This window comes from Procambarus clarkii, chromosome 69 (assembly GCF_040958095.1).
Source record: "Procambarus clarkii isolate CNS0578487 chromosome 69, FALCON_Pclarkii_2.0, whole genome shotgun sequence".
Classification (NCBI taxonomy): domain Eukaryota; kingdom Metazoa; phylum Arthropoda; class Malacostraca; order Decapoda; family Cambaridae; genus Procambarus; species Procambarus clarkii.
In genome coordinates this window covers 15,923,953-15,950,988 of record NC_091218.1, presented here as the reverse complement: position 1 = coordinate 15,950,988, position 27,036 = coordinate 15,923,953, and the positions used below count along the sequence as shown (strand labels likewise).

At 48.6% G+C, this 27,036-nt stretch overlaps 2 protein-coding genes across 2 annotated transcripts in view; one reads left to right on the top strand and one right to left on the bottom strand.

Moving 5' to 3' along the window:
- The window catches only part of LOC123772307 (uncharacterized), a 200,397-nt gene that overhangs the window by 10,290 nt on the left and 163,071 nt on the right, over positions 1-27,036 (bottom strand). The gene's annotated exons all lie outside the window — the stretch shown is intronic.
- LOC138355864 (uncharacterized) lies at positions 8,575-9,237 on the top strand. Its single transcript, XM_069311407.1, has one exon. The coding sequence runs from the start codon at positions 8,575-8,577 to the stop codon at positions 9,235-9,237; it is 663 nt and encodes a 220-aa protein (XP_069167508.1).

Below are 27,036 nucleotides of genomic sequence, written 5' to 3'. Positions count from 1 at the left end.
TAAGCCCCGAAATCATCGCATGCTAAGGTAACTTGTGGTATAGAAAGCTAATGTACAAGCAGCTCTACTCCTATCTAGCAAAATCGATATACTCTGTGTTGCAGACGCAAGATTTCCCAGAGAGCAAAACTCTTGTTTATGTTCTGTGCAATGGGACGGGGGAAGGAATTGTGGCCATGGTAGGGGCCTCGTAGCCTGGTGGATAGCGCGCAGGACTCGTAATTCTGTGGCGCGGGTTCGATTCCCGCACGAGGCAGAAACAAATGGGCAAAGTTTCTTTCACCCTGAATGCCCCTGTTACCTAGCAGTAAATAGGTACCTGGGTGTTAGTCAGCTGTCACGGGGCTGGATGGTAGAACGACGGTCTCGCTTCATGCAGGTCGGTCACCACGGGAGACATCTCCCGTCACGCAGGGTGCAGTCGCACCTCCACAGATCTCCAGTATCAGCTCTTGATACTGGTAATGGTTCAAAAAGGGCCACCACATACGGGCTAGTCATGCCCGTGCCACCTTTTGGGTGGCTTAATCTTCACCAATCAATCAATCATGCAGGTCGGCATTCAATCCCTGGCCATCCAAGTGGTTGGGCACCATTCCTTCCCCCCGTCCCATCCCTGAGCCTTATATGCTGACACATTTCCTAGTGCTATATAGTCGTAATGTCTTGACGCTTTTTCCCGATAGTTCCCTTCCATTGTGATATAAAAAGACATTATATGCAATAATAAATAAAAAAAACATGTTTTGTGCTTCATTTCCCTAACGGATACTTACGCATAAAATTACATACATATATACATACGCAAACAAGCTTGAACGGTCCCCAAGACAGTATGCTACCGAAAACTCATCACCCCTGAAGGATTCGAACCCAGACAGACAGGGCTCTCTCTCTATTATATATATATATATATATATATATATATATATATATATATATATATATATATATCACACAACACTGTTGGGCCCAAAAAGTTCGTGTTCTGTATTAGTGAATTAGCACAAATATCATACCAAAATGTTGTTTAAGTAACCCTAACCCAACCTGTCCAAGCTTAATCCTTACATACGCTCTCTTAGGCTCGAGACGAAACAATGCTATAATAGGTCTAAGAATTTTGAATTTTAATAGTTTTTTGCCCTTTTTTATTGTATACCAAAACAGATGTTTTAAGTCCTGTCATTTTAGGAGGCTGGGCTCCTAAAATTATAGTATTGTAATTTGTTATATTCCGTCTATTGAGTCCGGGGGGGGGGGGGGGGGGGGAAGAAATAGCCTAAGCTACTCTATCCCTTTGAGATGTAGTTCTTTATCTCAATAAACATGAACTTGAACTATTGAGTCTGTTTTCCCACTTCTCTACTGTACAGACTGACAGGCGGGCGCCTGCCTGCTCATGTCTTTACTAGCCTAGACAGCCTGCTATCTATTATCAGACAGCCTGTCCTCCTCAGACTCCCCAACGTCAAGAAACTGTCGTACTAAGAAGTGCCCTTATCTCAGCTACCAGAGGACCCAAAACAGAAAACGGGACAGTATGTTAATGTCGCGAGCCGCTGCCATTTTCTAGTACGATAATTTTTGGCCTTAGGGGAGAGTATACGTCAAAAATGCGACGTTCTATTGGGAGGCCGCCCCTGGTCCTGGTCAGGCCTGGTCGACGACCGGGCCGCGGGGACGCTAAGCCCCGGAAGCACCTCAAGGTAGGCCGGGTTGCGCTGGTAGCTGGCGACAATGAATTCGGTCTTAAATATTACGTAGGTGTTCTTTTTAATACAAATCAATTTTGCGATTTGAATACTTATTATATAGTAAAAATAATAATAATAAAATTTTAAATAATTATAAAAGTACTTATAATTATTATACAATTAAAATACTACAAATAATGATAATTAATATTAATAATAATAATAATAATAATAATAATAATAATAATAATACATTTGAGTGACGTATAATGCACTTAAGCATTATAGTGGGACAATGGAGAGGCTAGCGACGTGCTTGAAGGCTAAGATGAGTGCTCCATTCACGCGAGGCTTTGAGTGCATGCTGTGTGGATGCCCTACACTACTCACCCACTTCTCTCCTCCCTATTCATTCCACACAGAGAGAGAGAGAGAGAGAGAGAGAGAGAGAGAGAGAGAGAGAGAGAGAGAGAGAGAGAGAGAGAGAGAGAGAGAGAGAGAGAGATACAGATACAGATACAGATACAGATACAGATACATAGACAGAGATACAGATACAGATACATGAGAGATAGAGGGAAATACTCGAGTGAGAGTCTACAAGACATAAGTCCATATGTAACACTTACAACAAAGAGCTTAACTAGTAAAAGGAAGACCTCGCGCCCTGAGAGCCATTAGTAATTCGGCTGATATTCTAATACACAGGATTTTCCCGGTACTCAGGCCGTAATTCGCCTGTTCCTCAACCAAAGGTAGGAACATAATCTCTATTTACAATTACCTCTTAATTGTAGCTTTGCGGATAGCCACCCTCTTGCCCCTGGACTCACAATGCCAGCCAACACGAGGGGGTCCAGGAAGCCCATCAGATTGCCCACTCATAAAAGCCCCGGGGCATCAGAGCGCAGTATTCAGAGATGTAAATCAGACCGAGCGAGAGCTGCAGGGTATTTGTTGGAGCCTTAAATGGTCTACTTTTCCCCTCCTCTCGACACCCTAAGTGCCGCTCCTCATGATTCACTGAACTTCAAATGGAATTCCGCTCAAAATGTAAACATTAGTTTTTCACACTGGTACCAAGGAGTGGGGGGAGGGGAGGGAGGGGGGGCCGGATACCCTCTTGCTATACCGACATTTACTCCCGCTTCCTGCGGAATATTAACTAATTTCGTCTTGTATATGATTTACGGACATTGTTGACGTAGTGGTGATGTCAGGGGGAATATAAATATGGATATTTTGTTTGACAGAGAAACGCTATTTATCGTAGCGGTAAAACGGGGAAATAAGGATGAGGCTGCGGCGTGACACAGTGGGATCTAATCCCGGTAAGAGCGATGCAGATGGCTGAACACCCCTCAGTCCCCCGCCCAAAACTGTTTTACGCGCCGAGTGACAGTCTTTTGTCACTTCCCTCTTAATCTGTGAACGTCCGACATTTTGCCTACCGCAGATAGAGGGCGCGGGGGGGGGGGGGGGGAGGAGGAAAGGTGTTATGTATAAATTGATCACACAAATATTTATTTATTTATTTATTTATTTATTTATTTATGCATATACAAGAATGTACATAAGGAATGTGAGGATACAAATATGGTAATTACAGTCTTGTAAAGCCACTAGCACGCGCAGCGTTTCGGGCAGAGCACGCGCAGCGTTTCGGGCCCAACATTTATATCTGTGCATTATACTGCGCTGATATGTTAGTGTATGCAATAATGATCACAAAAATACTGATCCAAGTATGCAGAATAACCACATGTGAAACATAGAAAATGCTTAACGCGTTTTCGGCTAATTCGCCTTCATCAGAGCAAAGTAGAATGAAGATCAAAGAAGTAGAACTTCATTCTACTTTGCTCTGATGAAGGCGAATTAGCCGAAAACGCGTTAAGCATTTTCTATTTTTCACATGTGGTTATTCTGCATGTTAGTGTATATATAGCTGAAGGCGGGTGGTTACCGAGGCAGCAGCTAGAGCGGCGGCCAGGGGGCGGCCAGGGGGCGGCCAGGGGGCGGCCAGGGGGCGGCCAGGGGGCGGCCAGGGGGCGGCCAGAGCGGCGGCCAGGGGGCGGGCAGGGCGGCGGCCAGGGGGCGGGCAGGGCGGCGGCCAGGGGGCGGCCAAACACATCCAGATTGAAAACCTTGCCACAATTTCTCGCCTTTTCTGGCGCTAGCTCTTAATCTGCCGACGGGGGGTTAGAGCGAGACGATTTTCGTGGCTTCTGTAATTCTCTGGCTAACAGTTTTTCCCAGAAGGCATCGCTCGCCAGCACGTCTGCCCTCAATGCTGCCTGTTTCGGCATGTCTAGCGAGTGAAAGAGTGCCCCAGCGAGTGGTTAAACTCGTGCACTCTCAAATCAACCAAATACTAAAATTTTGTACACAATAAAAATATGAAATGTTAGACAAAACGCCGACAAATCTAGCTCTGAAAGAAAAAAATACATATTTACACACACATCTATATCCGGGTTGAACAATGGCCTACGGCATATCAAACGCGATAAATTGGGAATGTTTGCGAAAACCTATGACACATGCCAGTTTCCATCATCATCGTAGCCTCTCGTACCGCCGCTTTCATTACCAAAATATCAAATTAGATGTCCCCCCCCCCCCCCAGAATGAAAGGTGAGATTGAGGGCAAGTAAATTACACGGATCCGCAATTTTCACGATGAATGATTCCCCATTCAACGGCCCAGAGTACATTTTTGAATCAAGTAGGCGTCGGCTCGGCGAATTTAGCGGGCGCTAGGGCCCCCCCCTATCCACCCCCCCCCCCCCCCCCCCGATAGGCCTCACTGGCCGGATAGACCCATTAGCCCCCCCCCCCCCCGAGTACAACGCCAGAACCGCATACATGAAATTATATCTTGATATCTTACCGTTAGGAGGGGCAAGATAAGATGATTTAGCCCGTATTAATAATCAGATCAAAGAACATCATTTGGTGACGTGGGATTAAGAGGAATGGAAAGAGAGGGAAGAGGGGAGGGGGGGGGGGAGAGTTCTGTGTTGGGGGGGGTGGGGAGGGAATTATCAGAGGAAAGCGCCAAGCCATTTCGACTATATAGCACTTGGAAGAGGTGGATAAGGATTTGGAATGGGACGGGGGGGGGGGGGGGGGGAAGGAATGGTGCCCAACCACTTGGACGGTCAGGGATTGAACGCCGACCTGCATGAAGCGAGACCGTAATTACCACATTTTTTTATAGGACGGAGAGAGTCCTGTGTGTGTTGGGGGAGGAGTGTTGATGTTGACATGTATCAGATGCACTCACACTCGCACACAAATATTCCCACACACTCTCACATTTCACATTTTTCCTATCATGCCGCTGGCTTCCTGTTTTCGTCGATGTCACTCGGGTTAGTGATCCTCGGGGAAAAGTAGGTAAATCACAAACAGGCAATGGAGCAACAGACTAACATTCACGCACTCATTCACTTACACGAACTAGGTGAGTATAAAACATTCATACACAAACATTCACGCACTCTCGCACTCGGACAAACACTATACTCTCAAACATTCACACACTCATATGGGAATGCACACCCACACTTATTCACTCTCTCTCTCTCTCTCTCTCTCTCTCTCTCTCTCTCTCTCTCTCTCTCTCACACACACACACACACACACACACACACACACACACACACACACACACACACACCAGTCCAGCCTCCTGTTTAGGTAGTCCTTATATTAACGATGAGGACCAGAGTATATATACCGACGTACAACCAAATTAGAACGTATTACTCGACACTATTGAGTTGGACAAACTGGAAAACTGTCTTCTACTTACGATTGGAAAGACAAACTAACCTTCCTAACACACACAGAGATCACACTAACGTGATGCATCCAATGAACAAATTTCAGGCAGTGTCTGGGATGCTCCCGGACGCAGGTTCGAATCCTTGTCACGGCCCTTGTGGATTTGTTCATTTAACCTTCTTAACCTTCCTAGGCCTAATAGACGATAATCTGAGGCCTAATATAGTACATATGTGCACTATACTAGGCCTAGGAATATTTAAGTTTGTTTTTTAGCTTAATTTTTTCCGACTCTTATAAAGTGAATAGTACAAAGTTTTACTATCTAATTGCTTTGAACGGTAATCTTTGTACTATGGTGTACATAGTTACAAAGACTGCTATCTACACAGGAGAATGGGTTGAACACACATATACATCTCCAGGAAGCAGCTGTCTAACTCCCAGGTACCTATTTACTGCTAGGTGAACAGGGGCATCAGGGCGAAAGAAACTCTGCCCATTTGTTTCCACCTCCGCTGGAAATCGAACCCGGGCCATTCGGATTACGACCCCCGAGCGCTGTCCACTCAGCCACGAGGCCCGTGTATATGTGTGTGCGTGTGTGTGCGTGTGTGTGTGTGTGTGTGTGTACGTCAACAATGTGACAGTTGCTGGGATTTACGCCGAGTTACTAACAAAATCCCGTCAGTGTCCTAATCCCCATGGAACGGCTGGATTACAGGAAGAGGGGAGGGGGGGGGTGTGGAGGACTAGGAGGAGGAGGAGGAGGAGGGAGACAAAGATGAATGGGGAAAATGGTAAAGATTGAAAGGAGTTGAGAAGGAAATGTAGTGAAGGAATGAGGAGAAGGAAGACTGACATGGTGTGAGGGAGAAACATGGTGGAAGCGTTTAGGCATAGCCAGAAAATAGGAAATAAATGCAATATGGTTTTGTAAACAAATATTCCGTAATTCACAAATATTATACAAACTTTTTTATATAATACGTACCAATCGCTCACTACAAAAACCATTTACGTTTAATTAATAATTATAAATTAAAATTTCACAATATTCACACAAAACACGCAACCCGTTTTCTATACTACCGAGACTAGATACCGTCTGCCAGACGTAGCCTCGCCTCCCCCCGTCCATACATGACACTCAATCCACACTGGATGAATAGCTAAACCACATATCCCTCTCAATTATCCAAATTACGGCATCCGACCTCGTAGGGTCGGATTGCCTCGTCTCGTGGATGTCATTACACCGTTGAAGGGAGACGGAGCAAGACGATATCCTGGCTTGGCCGCCACGCTGCCGGCCACTCCCACGTCTCTTGACATAATTGACAAGATTGGCTGAAGGCAGCCCAGAGCTGCTCCAGGCATTACGGTGCACGGTTACGGCCTCGGGGAGCTCACAGTGCGTATAAACGTCCAGTCCTCCTTATCAACAATTCTGTATTTGGTAGTTAAAGAATTTGTGTGTGTATAACTGGGCTGTTTTATCTCTACTGATGACAAAATGGTGACCGAAGTGGTGACCCAATTACCATATGATATAATAATAAGGCCTATATTAACCACTGGAGGGTCATTAAGGTCTATATTAACCACTGGAGGGTTATTAAGGTGTATATTAACCACTGGAGGGTTATTAAGGCCTATATTAACCACCGGAGGGTTATTAAGGTGTATATTAACCACCGGAGGGTTATTAAGGCCTATATTAACCACTGGAGGGTTATTAAGGCCTATATTAACCACCGGAGGGTTATTAAGGCCTATATTAACCACCGGAGGGTTATTAAGGCCTATATTAACCACCGGAGGGTTATTAAGGCCTATATTAACCACCGGAGGGTTATTAAGGTCTATATTAACCACCGGAGGGTTATTAAGGTCTATATTAACCACCGGAGGGTTATTAAGGCCTATATTAACCACCGGAGGGTTATTAAGGCCTATATTAACCACCGGAGGGTTATTAAGGCCTATATTAACCACCGGAGGGTTATTAAGGCCACCACAATTGCGTATTGATCAACTACCAAGTATACTTTGGTTCTGATCGTAGTCCTAGCGTAAACTCTCAATATATATATATATATATATATATATATATATATATATATATATATATATATATATATATATATATATATATATATATATATATATATATATACACACCGTGAGGTGGAGTATACCTTTTAGTGTACATATACCGTGAAGCCAGATATATCGGTATACCTCAGTATAATTTGATAAGTTTACCATTGAATAGCGCTGTTCTTCAGGGCTGTGTCCTGCCTCTCACATATATTCTCAAGAACACTGCGCCCGTGTTGAATACTCACAGCTTCCCCTGGTATATTCTTAAGACAACCGCTATACCTATATACTGACGAGTCTGTTACCTTGATATACTTAACGCAATAGGTTAAGTGTGCTATAGGCTTGACGTAAGCCTATGGCACCCCTGTTGCTAGTCTATGGCAACCATGTCGTCAGGCTGTGGCATCACCGTCGTCAGGCTATGGCATCCGCCGCCGCCAGCCTATGGTACCTACCGCCGCCAGCCTAAGGCATCCCCGTCGCCAGACTATGGCAACCCCCGCCGCCAGACTATGGCAACCCCCGCCGCCAGACTATGGCACCCCCTCCGCCAGTCTATGGCAACCCCCGCCGCCAGCCTATGGCACCTCCGCCACCAGACTATGGCAACCCCCGCCGCCAGCCTATAGCACCCACATCGCCAGTCTATGGCACCCCCTCCGCCAGCCTATGGCAACACCCGCCGCCAGCCTATGACACTACGTTTCCTATCTGTCTACACTGAACAGTCAGAATAAATATATCTACAATTTGCAACATGTACTGTGAAGACATCGGTATTTTGCAATATTTTTCCTTATGCAGTATATACGGTGACTACGGTGGCGGTCTCTGGAGGAAAGTTTCTATACATGCAGATGTCATCGTATATTCCACCATACAAGATATTGTAATCACTAAACTATATGTTTAACAGATCGCTAACCCTGTCCATGGGGGACAGAATAAAATGTATATATGCTGGTTAGCATTGTAAATGTGTGGCCACGTCTGTGGTAAAAAAAATATATTATATATATATACCGACAACGGTAGCATCATCGCCGACAACGGTAGCAACATCACCGACAACGGCAGCAACATCACCGACAACGGCAGTAACATCACCGACAACGGCAGCAACATCACCGACAACGGCAGCAGCATCATCACCGACAACGGCAGCAACATCACCGACAACGGCAACATCACCGACAACGGCAGCAACATCACCGACAACGGCAGCAACATCACCGACAACGGCAGCAACATCACCGACAACGGCAACATCACCGACAACGGCAGCAACATCACCGACAACGGCAGCAACATCACCGACAACGGCAGCAACATCACCGACAACGGCAGCAACATCACCGACAACGGTAGCATCATCACCGACAACGGCAACAACATCACCGACAACGGCAGCAACATCACCGACAACGGCAGCAGCAACATCACCGACAACGGCAGCAACATCACCGACAACGGCAGCAACATCACCGACAACGGCAGCAGCAACATCACCGACAACGGCAGCAACATCACCGACAACGGCAGCAGCAACATCACCGACAACGGCAGCAACATCACCGACAACGGGGGTATTACAAACATCTACAGCAGAGATATAAACGAGAATGCTAATAAGATGTGAGCGGTAGCAGCCAGCGAGCGAGAGGGAGAGAAAACATGTCCTCTTGCGTGCGTGCGTGTGTGTGTGTGTGTGTGTGTGTGTGTGTGTGTGTGTGTGTGTGTGTGTGTGTGTGTGTGTGTGTGTGTGTCTGTGTGTGTCTGTGTCTGTCTGTCGGTACACGGGGCGTCACGTGAATGCATTAGCGCGCTTCAAGCCACTTCCGGCTCACTAAGGAAAAGAATTCTGGGTGGTGTTTTCTGCATCGCCTGGAGCGCACGCTCGCACACCCTCGCCAGCCTCGGGTATGATAATAATTCAGAAAAGCAGCTTGTTGGTGGCAGCAATGCGCAGATTCCCCCTCGCGCTGTAACGGTCAGTGAGGGCGCTGTCTCGCAAGCCTGACGCAGCCAACGGAAACCCTCGCATCAACCTTTTTTTTTCCGCCCTTTCCATTTTTGTTTTTTTGACATTTTGAGTTCAGGGTCGTGTTTTTCACATGTTTATTATTCTTTTACTCCTCTGAAACACATCACAGACGCGTAATGAGATGGAAACATATTTACCAGAGAGAGGAAGATTAGCGAGAGGTAGTGTGATAATGATTTATTCAGTGTGTGAAGAGAATTCTGTACGAGGCTACTACCACTAATGATAGTAGTGTAATGATAGTAACACCAGTAACTAATGATAGTAACACCAATGATAGGTAATGGTACTATCTTCTAATAGACTCAACAACACGATAAACACACACTTTACGTGAGTGTGAAATTTATGTCAAGCAATTACATCAAGTCTTTCGCACTCTGAGTGCTTTGTCACGGTCTGAGTGTGAGATCAGGTCGAGACTTACATCTAAATCAATAGTCGTTTATTGATTATATCTACGACTTTATATATATTTCACAAATGCATATATGTGGGTTTGTATCCAAGAGGTGGTGTGCCTGTCGACACACACAAGCTGATCTTCACGTGTGGTACAAAGTGTTCAGAAGGCCTACCTACCATTCACCTTCTCTACCAGGTAATCCCTAAATATATACTACCCAACAGGAGGTGCAATATGTGGCAACATAACACATGTTCCTTTGCAACATAGACGGTCTTACAGCCCCCAAACACACAATATTACGGATCACATGTTGGCAAGAGGGGGTGGCCAAAACTTATGAAGTTTCTCAACAATTCCAAAATAGTCAATAATTTACAGTAACATTCAATGAAATAATGTATTCCCGCATGGCAACATGAAACAGTACAACCCAATACATTTTGAAAAATTAACTTTTACACATATTTGTGTTATTAATATTCCCTATATTATTTTAATACAGTTGTCTGCAGAAATGATGGTATTATTGACACTTCGATCACCTGATTTAATTAGCTGTTCGGTCCAGAGAGTTTAAGTACGTTTATTCAGACGATAAAATACATCTCAAAGGGATAGAGTAGCTTAGGCTATTTCTATCCTCCTCAACTTCAAGTCCTTCAAGTCACAAATCCAGTCACTACAAATCCACAAATTACAATACAATAATCCTATTTAACATTGTAGATTAATGTAGTAAACACAACATATAAGTGTTACACTCTTGGGGCAAAATATTTGTAGCTCCTAAGTATTCAATCACACCATTATCACACACATCCAAACAATTTGACGTGGTACAATACTCAGTAGGGTAGAAATAGCCTAAGCTACTCTATCCCTTTGAGATGTATTTCTTTCTTATCTCAATACATATACTTGGTACAATGCTTACCAGATAGATGAGTGTGGCAGCCGGCCACCACCAATGTTTGTTGTCGCTAGGTATAGGGAGGGTGTAGTGTACATTACGATGTTCTACACACGGTGTTTTGGTGGATGAAACAGATCATATTATATAATACAGCAACAGAGCAATTGAGTTTCGGCTTACTAATTTCAAAGGAACGTTATATAATGTTGAGGCTATCATGGGGCCTGGCTAACACTGGTTCCTGGCGCTTATTTATTTATTTATTTATTTATTTATATACAAGAAGGTACATTGGGTTTGTGAGAATACATAGCATAGTATTTACAATCTGGTAAAGCCACTAGTACGCGCAGCGTTTCGCCCAGCTTGGTTATGTTGTTGGTTAGGTTAGGGCAGGTGGAACACCTTGTGGGATTGAGGACACGGCATTGTTCATGTTAGAGGTGAGGCCGGATCCCTCGATGGATGTTTGTTTCCCACCTGTATGGTCACTCAGAACACCTATATGGTATATTTCCCCTCCTATATGCTCACTCTCAACACTTATTGGTGGGGAATATACCATGTAAGTGTTGAGAGTGCTTACCTATTAGTGCCTACGTGGCAGGTGAGGTCTAGCTCTACATACCCCGCCTACTGACCTTGTTGTACCTGTTGCGTCACAACTTAACTATTGTGACGTTCAAATTCTTTGTCGACTCTGGCCTTAGAGTTGTGGATGGAGGTGGCTTCTACAACTTCTTCACTGCATTCCTCTTGATTACTCGTTCAGGGACACGAGTGTTTCCTGACATTCCTGAGTGTTCCTGAGGGGCCTCGTAGCCTGGTGGATAGCGCGCAGGACTCGTAATTCTGTGGCGCGGGTTCGATTCCCGCACGAGGCAGAAACAAATGGGCAAAGTTTCTTTCACCCTGAATGCCCCTGTTACCTAGCAGTAAATAGGTACCTGGGAGTTAGTCAGCTGTCACGGGCTGCTTCCTGGGGGTGGAGGCCAGGTCGAGGACCGGGCCGCGGGGACACTAAAGCCCCGAAATCATCTCAAGATAACCTCAAGATAGCATTCCCTCGGCTCATATGCGTTTCCAACTTCCACCAGTGTCCTCTTGTCCTCTCTTCCTCTCAATGTGAAGAGTCTTTCTCCATCATTATGTATTCCCATCATTATCTAGAGTTGCTGGTGGGTCCTCTTCCCTCACTCTTGTTGGTTCTGCAGTATGCTGCTGTTGCTGTAAGAGGTATTTGTCTGCCATGTTTACCACTCCTGATCTTGGACTGGACGGTAGAGCGACGGTCTCGCTTCATGCAGGTCCACGTTCAATCCCCAACCGTGCAAATGGCTAGGCATTATTTCGTTTTCCCCGTCCCATCCCAAATCTTTATCCTGATCCCTTCCCAAGTGCTATATAGCCGTAATGACTTGGTACTTTCTCCTGATAGTAACCTTCCCTCATCCATGTCTCATCCTTCTCCTCCCCCCTCTAAGGGGGGCCCATATTTACCCACCCTATTTCCCTGTGGTTAAAGTCCCCTTAGTATTAGGATTTTAATTAGAGCTTGTTCCCCTTGCCACTGTGACTGCCTTTCCCATAGTGACTATACTGGTGGGGGAACATGTCCTGAATGGCCACTCTCAACACTCAGGCGTCATGTTCCCCACCTGAGTGATGATGGTTAAGCCACCCAATAGGTGGCACGGGCATGAATAACCCGTGAGGGGGTAAATTTTGTTTGAGTGAATGTGAATTCCTCCATTTGTATTAGGCCAATATTAATGTATGGCTTCTCTTCCGCAGTCACCGCCAACTCTCCTCTCCTCTCCCTGCCAACATTTACCACCCCTCCCCTGCCACCACCCCCCTCCCTGCCACCACCCCTCCCCTGCCACCACCTCCATTCCCCGCCATCACCTCCCCTCCCTGCCACCACCCCTCCCCTGCCACCACCCCCCTCCCTGCCACCACCCTCCCTGCCACCAACCCCCTCCCTGCCACCACCCCTCCCCTTCCACCACCCCCCTCCCTGCCACCACCACTCCCCTGCCACCACCTCCATTCCCTGCCATCACCTCCCCTCCCTGCCACCACCCTCCCTTCCCTGCCACCACCCTCCCTGCCACCAACCCCCTCCCTGCCACCACCCCTCCCCCTGCCACCACCCCCTCCCTGCCACCACCCCTCCCCTGCCACCACCTCCATTCCCTGCCATCACCTCCCCTCCCTGCCACCACCCCTCCCCTGCCACTACCCTCCCTGCCACCACCTCCCCTCCCTGCCACCACCTCCCCTCCCTGCCACCACCCCCCCACCCTGCCACCACCCTCCCAGCCACCACCCTCCCTGCCACCACCCTCCCAGCCACCACCCTCCCTGCCACCACCCCCCTGCCAACACATGCCCGGAGCGCGCCAATTAGTGCCAACGCCAGGGGGCACGGTTTAATTCACCCTACCCCCTAATTAATTACATTTATTGTGTCATGATCGGCTCACAAGTTAGGGTGAGAGGGAGAGGGCGAGGGAGAGAGAGGGGAGAGAACGAGAAGGGAGAGAGAGAAGGAAGAGAGGGGAGGAGGGAGAAGGGGGGGGAGAGAGAGAGAGAGAGAGGGAGAGGGGGAGAGAGAGAGAGAGAGAGAGAGAGAGAGAGAGAGAGAGAGAGAGAGAGAGAGAGAGAGAGAGAGAGAGAGAGAGAGAGACAGAGACAGAGACAGAGAGAGAGAGAGAGAGAGAGAGAGAGAGAGAGAGAGAGAGAGAGACAGAGAGAGAGAGAGAGAGAGAGAGAGATAGAGATAGAGATAGAGATAGAGATAGAGATAGAGATAGAGAGAGCGAGAGAGAGAGAGAGAGAGAGAGAGAGAGAGAGAGAGAGAGAGAGAGAGAGAGAGAGAGAGAGAGAGAGTTTACAGTAAACCAAAGAAAGAGATTCCCATCAAAATAAAGTGAAACTTTATTAATGTTATCATTAATAACACTTACATGGCCAACATCTCACACAAGAGCAATACTCATAATTCTAGGATCACCCAAAACATGATCTTTCACACACACACACATCTTCAAGAGGAAACTAAATTGTTTTCTTCAAAGAGTGCCGAAGCAACCGGGCTGTGGTGGGTATGTGGGCCTGCGGGGCCGCTCCAAGCAACAGCCTGGTGGACCAAACTCTCACAAGTCAAGCCTGGCCTCGGGCCGGGCTTGGGGAGTAAAAGAACTCCCAGAACCCCATCAACCAGGCACACACACACACACACACACACACAGACACACACACACACACACACGCACACACAGTTTCAAATGTAGATATGATAGAGCCCAGTAGGCTCAGGAATTTGTACACCAGTTGATTGACAGTTGAGAGGCGGGACCAAAGAGCCAGAGCTCAACCCCCGCAAGCACCAATAGGTGAATACACTCGCACACATACAGGCCAGTTATCTTATTAATACCTAATCACATCACACCCAACAATCCTACCGGTTATCTTGAGGTTATCTTGAGATGATTTCGGGGCTTTTTAGTGTCTCCGCGGCCCGGTCCTCGACCAGGCCTCCACCCCCAGGAAGCAGCCCGTGACAGCTGACTAACACCCAGGAACCTATTTTACTGCTAGGTAACAGGGGACATAGGGTGAAAGAAACTCTGCCCATTGTTTCTCGCCGGCGCCTGGGATTGAACCCAGGACCACAGGATCACAAGTCCAGCGTGCTGTCCGCTCGACCGACCAGCTCCCGGTTTAAACATTTGCAAAATCAATTCCCACAAATAAATAATGTAACCAAACATTAATCTAAACAGAGCGAATCATTGTTTAGACCCCGTCTCGACAGTGATATAATCTTCCCTTATCTTGTTATAGGGTTATAGAGGGTTGTAAAGCAAGGCGTCTTAAGAGCTGGATTACTGTCTCGTCCCCAACCACACAAGACAACCACCTCCTGTGTCTTTAACAACCCAATAGGCTAAGTCCTCTTGGCTAAATCTGTTTACATTTGGCCAGCTAGTTAGGACTGGGTCTATGGGGGGGGGAGGGAGGCAGCTTACAGTGACAATTGGTTGTAAGGGATGGCACCGTCCAACACCCACTGTAGTAAGGTTTCACCGTCCCCCCCTCCCCCCACCCCCCTGTACACCAACACCTACGAAATTTCTTTATCCTAATCCTGCTTCCAACACTAGTAGCACTGTACTATGCCTTCCCTTCACATCTGAACTCAAAACTTTTACCAATACCTTTCGTCCTCTTGACATAAAGCTCACCTTTCGACTGGGAGCCGGTCGGCCGAGCGGACAGCACGCTGGACTTGTGATCCTGTGGTCCTGGGTTCGATCCCAGACGCCGGCGAGAAACAATGGGCAGAGTTTCTTTCACCCTGTGCCCCTGTTACCTAGCAGTAAAATAGGTACCTGGGTGTTAGTCAGCTGTCACGGGCTGCTTCCTGGGGGTGGAGGCCTGGTCGAGGACCGGGCCGCGGGGACACTAAAAGCCCCGAAATCATCTCAAGATAACCTCAAGATAACACACTTCGTAGCAATCTAGTTCACACTGCTCCTCCTGCTTCTAATGCTGCTGGTGTCTACTCTATTTCCTGTTCGTCTTGTCCTCTCCAATACTTTGGTGAAACTGGCCGTACACTGAATGACAGACTTAAAGAACACAAAAAAGGTGTTAAGTCTGCAGACACTAACAATTCTCTCTTGTGTCATGTTAGGGATTCTAATCATAATATTGATTGGTCTTCTAAAATAATCTTTCCTGCCTCTACTCTACACAGACGCCGTCTTGTTGAATCGGCTCTGATACACAATGTACCCAACATGAGTCCTGGCTGTGTTGCTGTGGACTCTTCCCTTTCACAGTATATACTCAAATGCTCTAAATCTTTCTAACAAACGTGACCTAATATAGGCTTACCCCTTCCATTTATCTATCTTTTTTCTCTTTTATTCTTTCTTTTTTATTCCCTTGTTTTCTCTTATGATCCCTTTCTTATTCCTATTACTATCCCTCTTTATTACACCTTACCTTTCATACCTTTTGCCTTGCTTTTTCTTCCTCTAAGATTTTCATCTCCTCACCTCTCTCTCGCCTATTTATTGCCTGTGCCTTCTTCCCTCATGATGTTTACGGGCTATTCATGCCCGTGCCACCTCTTGGGTGGGGTAATCTTTATCAATCAATCAATCTTCCCTCATGCCCAGCCTAGAGAACATAAAAAACATCATCACCAAAAAACTCTCACACCTCAACAAAGCCTACCTGCACCAGAGAATAGCTGAAGGTTCGCCATCTGCAACATGGTATCTTCAGGCAACCAAATTAGAAAGGTTAAATATCCCAAAAGGAATCCACAGGGAAATAGCAGTTAGGTTATATAGACTACGTCTAGGTTACAGATGCAACTGGGAGATTGGTGAACCCCGACAGAGAAAGTGCATCTTCTGCCAAACTGTCACAGAAAAGCCATTACTTCACTATCTTCTGGAATGTGAAGCAACCAGTGACCTTAGAAGAGCTTTAAGAGTTCCTGAATCATGCAGTGGCCACCCTGAAGCCATCAACACAGCCACTCTCCTGGTCAACAAAGGTGTCCAGCAGCTGGACACCCTCATAAAGACTGTGAAGCAGTACCCCCCCCCCCCCCCCCCCACGATAACAGCTTGATGGTTAAATGCAAACTCAGAATACTGAAAAGAATTACTGAAAAAAATTTGTACCACTTACGGGCTATTCATGCCCGTGCCACCTTATGAGTGGCTTAATCTTCATCAATCAATCAATCTTCCCTCATGGAGTTACGGGCTCACCATAGCCCGTGCTACTTGCCCCGCTCCTGTGCCAGGTAAGTCCACTACGGGCTCACCATAGCCCGTGCTACTTGCCCCGCTCCTGTGCCAGGTAAGTCCACTACGGGCTCACCATAGCCCGTGCTACTTGCCCCGCTCCTGTGCCAGGTAAATCCACTACGGGCTCACCATAGCCCGTGCTACTTGCCCCGCTCCTGTGCCAGGTAAGTCCACTACGGGCTCACCATAGCCCGTGCTACTTGCCCCGCTCCTGTGCCAGGTAAGTCCACTACGGGCTCACCATAGCCCGTGCTACTTGCCCCGCTCCTGTGCCAGGTAAGTCCACTACGGGCTCACCATAGCCCGTGCTACTTGCCCCGCTCCTGTGCCAGGTAAGTCCACTACGGGCTCACCATAGCCCGTGCTACTTGCCCCGCTCCTGTGCCAGGTAAGTCCACTACGGGCTCACCATAGCCCGTGCTACTTGCCCCGCTCCTGTGCCAGGTAAGTCCACTACGGGCTCACCATAGCCCGTGCTACTTGCCCCGCTCCTGTGCCAGGTAAGTTACGGGCTTACCATAGCCCGTGCTACTTGCCCCGCTCCTGTGCCAGGTAAGTTACGGGCTCACCATAGCCCGTGCTACTTGCCCCGCTCCTGTGCCAGGTAAGTCCACTACGGGCTCACCATAGCCCGTGCTACTTGCCCCGCTCCTGTGCCAGGTAAGTCCACTACGGGCTCACCATAGCCCGTGCTACTTGCCCCGCTCCTGTGCCAGGTAAGTCCACTACGGGCTCACCATAGCCCGTGCTACTTGCCCCGCTCCTGTGCCAGGTCAGTCCACTACGGGCTCACCATAGCCCGTGCTACTTGCCCCGCTCCTGTGCCAGGTCAGTCCACTACGGGCTCACCATAGCCCGTGCTACTTGCCCCGCTCCTGTGCCAGGTAAGTCCACTACGGGCTCACCATAGCCCGTGCTACTTGCCCCGCTCCTGTGCCAGGTAAGTCCACTACGGGCTCACCATAGCCCGTGCTACTTGCCCCGCTCCTGTGCCAGGTAAGTCCACTACGGGCTCACCATAGCCCGTGCTACTTGGCCCGCTCCTGTGCCAGGTAAGTCCACTACGGGCTCACCATAGCCCGTGCTACTTGCCCCGCTCCTGTGCCAGGTAAGTCCACTACGGGCTCACCATAGCCCGTGCTACTTGCCCCGCTCCTGTGCCAGGTAAGTCCACTACGGGCTCACCATAGCCCGTGCTACTTGCCCCGCTCCTGTGCCAGGTAAGTCCACTACGGGCTCACCATAGCCCGTGCTACTTGCCCCGCTCCTGTGCCAGGTAAGTCCACTACGGGCTCACCATAGCCCGTGCTACTTGCCCCGCTCCTGTGCCAGGTAAGTCCACTACGGGCTCACCATAGCCCGTGCTACTTGCCCCGCTCCTGTGCCAGGTAAGTCCACTACGGGCTCACCATAGCCCGTGCTACTTGCAACTTTTTGTTCCAAGTAGCGAATCTGAACAACAACAACCTCCCTCATCACAATCGACTTGAGAATGGTCCAGGACGGACCGAAACGTCGTCGTCCCTTCACTTTCTAGTGTGTGGTCTGGTCAACGTACTTCAGCCACGTTATTGTGACTCCTCGTCTGCACCCCCCCCCCCCCCTGTAGTAAGGTTTCAGGGATTACATTTGCTAACTTACACTTACATTTTACAACTAACACTTACAACTTACATTTACAACTAAACAAAGCCAAAATGAAATAAGAAAATTGGAACTTAAGAACATGGGGCCAGATTCACGAAGCAGTTACGCAAGGACTTACGAACGTGTACATCTTTTCTCACTCTTTGGCGGCTTTGTTTACAATTATTTAACAATGAGCGCCGAAGCACCAGGAGGCTGTTTATAACAATAACAGTTGAGTGGGAAGTTCTCATGCTTGTAAACTGTTTAGTAAATGTAAACAAGGCCGCCAAAGATTGAGAAAAATGTACACGTTCGTAAGTACTTGCGTAACTGCTTCGTGAATCTAACCCCAGGTCTTTGGTGGTGGGGTTAACGGTCATATGAACCTCTTCAAGGTCATTACTCATTGAAATTGAAATTGAAATAAGTTTATTGAGGTAAAATACACACAAAGGGATGAGGTAGCTCAAGCTATTCTCACCCCGTTCAGTACATCGTGTTCATACATACATATATAAACACACATCACAAACAATAAACATATTACCAAACATTCTGAGAGATAAACATATACATTTCCTTCATTACTCATTAGCCACCAAGTATACTGTAGACTATGATCAGGGCTACACTAAACTATACTGTAATATAATTTATATCAGTCCTGTATATCAGGACTATATCAGTCCTGTATATCAGGACTATATCAGTCCTGTATATAGGACTATATCAGTCCTGTATATAGTCCTGTATATCAGGACTATACTGTGTATACACAGTACACAGAGAAGCGGGTTACATCTCTGAGTATATACAACCCGTCCTACTAAGGTTCCCCAACGTCAAGAAATTGTCGTACTAAAGCGCCCTTATCCTAACCTACCAGAGGACCCAAAACAGAAAACGGGACAGTATGTCAATTTGGCGAGCCGCTACCATTTTCTAGTACAACTTTTGGCCTTAGGTTGAGTATACGTCAAAATGCGATGCTCCATTACGAGGACAGGTTGGTATCCATACCTTATGGGAGCATTGTGAACAAAGAAAACGGAGCATTTAAACGTGCACTTATCTATGAGATTTATAATCCTTTTGTGCTACAAGTCTCTGGAATCGAGGCTTCCAGTGTTAGCAAGAGCCTCTCTCGTGATCTACAGCACACTGGAGAACACCTCACACACACAGGTCGCTGGGGAAATAATCATCTCCAGCACTAATCTCACAATTTCAAGATACACTACCAACTTGTTGACCAGACCACACACTAGAAATTGAAGGGACGACGACGTTTCGGTCCGTCCTGGACCATTCTCCGTCCTTTTATTGCCTGTCCCTACCTCCTCATCACAATCGACTTGAGAATGGTCCAGGACGGACCGAAACGTCGTCGTCCCTTCAATTTCTAGTGTGTGGTCTGGTCAACATACTTCAGCCACGTTATTGTGACTCATCGCCTGCACTACCAACTTCTTACTGTAGACGTCAGACAGCAGTAGAGAAATACTGTCCGACATCCCTGGTTCACCTACAGATCAATGAGCTTGACTTGAGAATGGTCCAGGACGGACCGAAACGTCGTCGTCCCTACAATTTCTAGTGTGTGGTCTGGTCAACATCAAGATCGATGAGCTGTTTCTCCAAGTTGCCATTCTCACAGTCTGCCAGGAAGGTGTATATGAACCTTGGGTGCTGTATCACGGAGGGTCTCAAGGTGCCAGAGATGGGTAACGACATTTTCTCTAAGCAGGGGATTAACATTATCAACTTCCAGTTTCTCATGCAAGCTTTCTACATTCCCTCCTGGGACTCGACGATTCCAGAGGGAGATCTTCTTTGTGAAGGCTTTTATTGTCTCTATCGTCCAGCCACTTTGGCTGGACGATAGAGCGACGGCCTCGCTTCATAATATATATATATATATATATATATATATATATATATATATATATATATATATATATATATATATATATATATATATATATATATATATATATCCTCCAATGAGTGCCTGACTCACTTAGAGTCTCCAGTGAGTGCCAGTGTCACTTAGAGCCCCCAGTGAGTGCCAGTGTCACTTAAGAGCCTCGAGCTTCAAGACAAGCGCCTAATTATGTAACACAATAGTCTCCCCAGAGAAAAATTGTCGTCACGGTATGTTTCTCACGCCTTCCGCCCTCTCCTCCACTCTCTGTCCCTCCATCTCCTCCACTCTCTGTCCCTCCATCTCCTCCACTCTCTGTCCCTCCATCTCCCCCACTCTCTGTCCCTCCCTCTCCTCCACTCTCTGTCCCTCCATCTCCTCCACTCTCTGTCCCTCCATCTCCTCCACTCTCTGTCCCTCCATCTCCTCCACTCTCTGTCCCTCCATCTCCCCCACTCTCTGTCCCTCCATCTCCTCCACTCTCTGTCCCTCCATCTCCTCCACTCTCTGTCCCTCCATCTCCTCCACTCTCTGTCCCTCCATCTCCCCCACTCTCTGTCCCTCCATCTCCGCCACTCTCTGTCCCTCCATCTCCTCCACTCTCTGTCCCTCCATCTCCTCCACTCTCTGTCCCTCCATCTCCTCCACTCTCTGTCCCTCCATCTCCTCCACTCTCTGTCCCTCCCTCTCCTCCACTCTCTGTCCCTCCCTCTCCTCCACTCTCTATCCCTCCATCTATATAGTAAGATAGAACGATAACTATATAAATAGATAAATATTTAACAGTGCTCAACGCCACAACTATCCCAACATCCCCACACTATCCCAGCAAACATCTCACTATCCCAGCCAATGGTCCTAGAGGACATCATGAACTATCCCAGCCAAGGGTCCCAGAGGACATCATGAACTATCCCAGCCAATGGTCCCAGAGGACATCATGAACTATCCCAGCCAATGGTCCTAGAGGACATCATGAACTATCCCAGCCAAGGGTCCCAGAGGACATCATGAACTATCCCAGCCAAGGGTCCCAGAGGACATCATGAACTATCCCAGCCAATGGTCCCAGAGGACATCATGAACTATCCCAGCCAAGGGTCCCAGAGGACATCATGAACTATCCCAGCCAAGGGTCCCAGAGGACATCATGAACTATCCCAGCCAAGGGTCCCAGAGGACATCATGAACGATCCCAGCCAAGGGTCCCAGAGGACATCATGAACTATCCCAGCCAAGGGTCCCAGAGGACACTTCTACCATCTTGAGGTTATCTTGAGATGATTTCGGGGCTTTAGTGCCCCCGCGGCCCGGTCCTCGACCAGGCCTCCACCCCCAAAAAGCAGCCCGTGACAGCTGACTAACACCCAGGTACCTATTTTACTGCTAGGTAACAGGGGCATAGGGTGAAAGAAACTCTCCCCATTGTTTCTCGCCGGCGCCCGGGATCGAACCTGGGACCACAGGATCACAAGTCCAGCGTGCTGTCCGCTCGGCTCCCTTTTCATAATTGAGAGAATAAAGAAAAAGTCGTTTATACAACACGAAAATAAACATTACTCTGAAAGAAAAAAAAATGTATGATAATTTAAGGGGAAACTTTCCCAATTTTATATTTAATTTTATGACCATTTTGTTGGTAGAAAACGAAATCCTAATCTTTAAGTAACACTTCAATCTTTATTTAAAAAAAAAATAGGCGAATCCTTTTTATTTTTATTTTCTTTCTAATCCTATTTTGATAATTGATTCACACAATGGACAGTGTAATAGGCTCTGTGAGGTTTTGATGAAATATTCATGCTTTTTTAACTTTCGCGTTAAAGGAATGAATTTTTGGCGAATGTTCCAGGGAAAAATAATGACACAGAAACAACTTTAAGTTCTTAGTTGACATCAAACACATTATTTCTTGCCTGCGCATCGCTAGGCTGCATCGCTAGGCTACATCGCTAGGCTGCATCGCTAAGCTGCATCGCTAGGCTACATCACTAGGCAGCATCGCTAGGCTGCATCTCTAGGCTACATCGCTAGGCTGCATCGCTAGGCTGCATCGCTAAGCAATATCGCTAGGCTGCATCGCTAGGCTGCATCGCTAGGCTACATTACTAGGCAGCATCGCTAGGCTGCATCGCTAGGCTACATCACTAGGCTGCATCGCTAGGCTGCATCGCTAGGCTGCATCGCTAAGCAATATCGCTAGGCAGCATCGCTAAGCTATATCGCTAGGCTGCATCGCTAGGCTGCATCGCTAGGCAATATCGCTAGGCTGCATCGCTAGGCTGCATCACTAGGCTACATCGCTAGGCTACATCGCTAGGCTACATCGCTAGGCTGCATCGCTAGGCTGCATCGCTAGGCTGCATCGCTAGGCTGCATCGCTAAGCTGCATCGCTAAGCTGCATCGCTAGGCTACATCGCTAGGCTGCATCGCTAGGCTGCATTGCTAGGCTGCATCGCTAGGCTGCATCGCTAGGCTGCATCGCTAGGCTGCATCGCTAGGCTACATCGCTAGGCTGCATCGCTAGGCTACATCGCTAGGCTGCATCGCTAGGCTGCATCGCTAGGCTGCATCGCTAGGCTGCATCGCTAGGCAGCATCGCTAGGCTACATCGCTAGGCTGCATCGCTAGGCTACATCGCTAGGCTGCATCGCTAGGCTACATCGCTAGGCTGCATCGCTAGGCTACATCGCTAGGCTACATCGCTAAGCTGCATCGCTAAGCTGCATCGCTAGGCTGCATCGCTAGGCTGCATCGCTAAGCTGCATCGCTAGGCTGCATCCCTAGGCTGCATCGCTAGGCTGCATCGCTAAGCTGCATCGCTAGGCTGCATCGCTAGGCTGCATCGCTAAGCTGCATCGCTAGGCTACATCGCTAGGCTACATCGCTAGGCTGCATCGCTAGGCTGCATCGCTAGGCTACATCACTAGGCAGCATCGCTAGGCTGCATCTCTAGGCTACATCGCTAGGCTGCATCGCTAGGCTGCATCGCTAAGCAATATCGCTAGGCTGCATCGCTAGGCTGCATCGCTAGGCTACATTACTAGGCAGCATCGCTAGGCTGCATCGCTAGGCTACATCACTAGGCTGCATCGCTAGGCTGCATCGCTAGGCTGCATCGCTAAGCAATATCGCTAGGCAGCATCGCTAAGCTATATCGCTAGGCTGCATCGCTAGGCTGCATCGCTAGGCAATATCGCTAGGCTGCATCGCTAGGCTGCATCACTAGGCTACATCGCTAGGCTACATCGCTAGGCTGCATCGCTAGGCTGCATCGCTAGGCTACATCGCTAGGCTGCATCGCTAGGCTGCATCGCTAGGCTGCATCGCTAAGCTGCATCGCTAGGCTACATCGCTAGGCTGCATCGCTAGGCTGCATTGCTAGGCTGCATCGCTAGGCTACATCGCTAGGCTGCATCGCTAGGCTGCATCGCTAGGCTACATCGCTAGGCTGCATCGCTAGGCTGCATCGCTAGGCTGCATCGCTAGGCAGCATCGCTAGGCTACATCGCTAGGCTGCATCGCTAGGCTACATCGCTAGGCTGCATCGCTAGGCTACATCGCTAGGCTGCATCGCTAGGCTACATCGCTAGGCTACATCGCTAAGCTGCATCGCTAAGCTGCATCGCTAGGCTGCATCGCTAGGCTGCATCGCTAAGCTGCATCGCTAGGCTGCATCGCTAGGCTGCATCGCTAGGCTGCATCGCTAAGCTGCATCGCTAGGCTGCATCGCTAGGCTGCATCGCTAGGCTGCATCGCTAAGCTGCATCGCTAGGCTACATCGCTAGGCTACATCGCTAGGCTGCATCGCTAGGCTGCATCGCTAGGCTGCATCGCTAAGCTGCATCGCTAGGCTACATCGCTAGGCTGCATCGCTAGGCTACATCGCTAGGCTGCATCGCTAGGCTGCATCGCTAGGCTACATCGCTAGGCTGCATCGCTAGGCTACATCGCTAGGCTGCATCGCTAGGCTGCATCGCTAGGCAGCATCGCTAGGCTACATCGATAGGCTGCATCGCTAGGCTACATCGCTAGGCTGCATCGCTAGGCTACATCGCTAGGCTGCATCGCTAGGCTACATCGCTAGGCTACATCGCTAAGCTGCATCGCTAAGCTGCATCGCTAGGCTGCATCGCTAGGCTGCATCGCTAGGCTGCATCGCTAGGCTGCATCGCTAGGCTGCATCGCTAGGCTGCATCGCTAAGCTGCATCGCTAGGCTGCATCGCTAGGCTGCATCGCTAAGCTGCATCGCTAGGCTACATCGCTAGGCTACATCGCTAGGCTGCATCGCTAGGCTGCATCGCTAGGCTGCATCGCTAGGCTACATCGCTAGGCTACATCGCTAGGCTGCATCGCTAGGCTGCATATACCACGATAGGATAATACTTATACATCAAGTTAATGTGATTTCATTAACATTTGACGAGAAGTGTTGGAGGTGGAACTCCAGGAGCCATAAGCCAGAGAGCATGGGGGAGGGGGTCGTGAAACCCTGATTCAGATTCAGTTGGAAGCCTCAGAACCACTAGAGGATTCAATTGGAAGCCTCAGGACCACTAGAGGATTCAGTTGGAAGCCCCAGGACCACTAGAGGATTCAGTTGGAAGCCCCAGGACCACTAGAGGGTTCAGTTGGAAGCCTCAGGACCACTAGAGGATTCAGTTGGAAGCCCCAGGACCACTAGAGGATTCAATTGGAAGCCCCAGGACCACTAGAGGATTCAGTTGGGAGCCCCAGGACCATTAGAGGATTCAGTTGGAAGCCCCAGGACCACTAGAGGATTCAATTGGAAGCCCCAAGACCACTAGAGGATTCAGTTGGGAGCCCCAGGACCACTAGAGGATTCAGTTGGGAGCCCCAGAACCACTAGAGGATTCAGTTGGGAGCCCCAGGACCACTAGAGGATTCAGTTGGGAGCCCCAGAACCACTAGAGGATTCAGTTGGAAGCCCCGGGACCACTAGAGGATTCAGTTGGAAGCCCCAGGACTACTAGAGGATTCAGTTGGAAGCCCCAGGACCACTAGAGGATTCAGTTGGAAGCCTCAGGACCACTAGAGGATTCAGTTGGAACCCCCAGGACCACTAGAGGATTAAGTCGGAAGCCTCGGGACCACTAGAGGATTCAGTTGGAAGCCCCAGGACCACTAGAGGATTCAGTTGGAAGCCCCGGGACCACTAGAGGACTCAGTTGGAAGCCCCAGGACCACTAGAGGATTCAGTTGGAAGCCTCAGGACCACTAGAGGATTCAGTTGGGAGCCCCAGGACCACTAGAGGATTCAGTTGGGAGCCCCAGGACCACTAGAGGATTCAGTTGGGAGCCCCAGGACCACTAGAGGATTCAGTTGGGAGCCCCAGGACCACTAGAGGATTCAGTTGGAAGCCTCAGAACCACTAGAGGATTCAGTTGGAAGCCCCAGGACCACTAGAGGATTAAGTTGGAAGCCCCAGAACCACTAGAGGATTCAGTTGGAAGCCCCAGGACCACTAGAGGATTCAGTTGGAAGCCCCAGGACCACTAGAGGATTCAGTTGGAAGCCCCAGGACCACTAGAGGATTCAGTTGGAAATCCCAGGACCACTAGAGGATTCAGTTGGAAGCCCCAGGACCACTAGAGGATTCAGTTGGAAATCCCAGGACCACTAGAGGATTCAGTTGGAAGCCCCAGGACCACTAGAGGATTAAGTTGGAAGCCCCAGGACCACTAGAGGATTCAGTTGGAAGCCCCAGGACCACTAGAGGATTCAGTTGGAAGCCTCAGAACCACTAGAGGATTCAGTTGGAAGCCCCAGGACCACTAGAGGATTAAGTTGGAAGCCCCAGAACCACTAGAGGATTCAGTTGGAAGCCCCAGGACCACTAGAGGATTCAGTTGGAAGCCCCAGGACCACTAGAGGATTCAGTTGGAAGCCCCAGGACCACTAGAGGATTCAGTTGGAAGCCTCAGAACCACTAGAGGATTCAGTTGGAAGCCCCAGGACCACTAGAGGATTAAGTTGGAAGCCCCAGAACCACTAGAGGATTCAGTTGGAAGCCCCAGGACCACTAGAGGATTCAGTTGGAAGCCCCAGGACCACTAGAGGATTCAGTTGGAAGCCCCAGGATCACTAGAGGATTCAGTTGGAAGCCCCAGGACCACTAGAGGATTAAGTCGGAAGCCTCGGGACCACTAGAGGATTAAGTTGGAAGCCCCAGGACCACTAGAGGATTCAGTTGGACGCCTCAGGACCACTAGAGGATTAAGTTGGAAGCCCCAGGACCACTAGAGGATTCAGTTGGACGCCTCAGGACCACTAGAGGATTCAGTTGGAAGCCTCAGAATCACTAAAGGATTCAGTTGGAAGCCTCGGGACCACTAGAGGATTCAGTTGGACGCCTCAGAACCACTAGAGGATTCAGTGGAATCCCAGGACAAGGAGCCGAGATATGAGGACGGAGTAAATGAACAGTGCCCAATCACTTAAACCATCGAATACCGACCCTTCAAGAAGCGAGGTCGACGCCCTACCACCTGAAGGACTAGGCCATACTAGACAAGACGTCACTGATTGATGATTGATGAAGATTAAGCCACCCAAGAGGTGGCACGGGCATGAATAGCCCGTAAGTGGTGGCCCTTTCGAGCCATTACCAGTATCAAAAGATGATACTGGAGATCTGTGGAGGCGCAACTGC

What these genes read in the sequence shown, in the direction of transcription:
- LOC138355864 (XM_069311407.1), top strand. Translation starts at nt 8,575, where the DNA reads ATGTGTGGCCACGTCTGTGGTAAAAAAAATATATTATATATATATACC.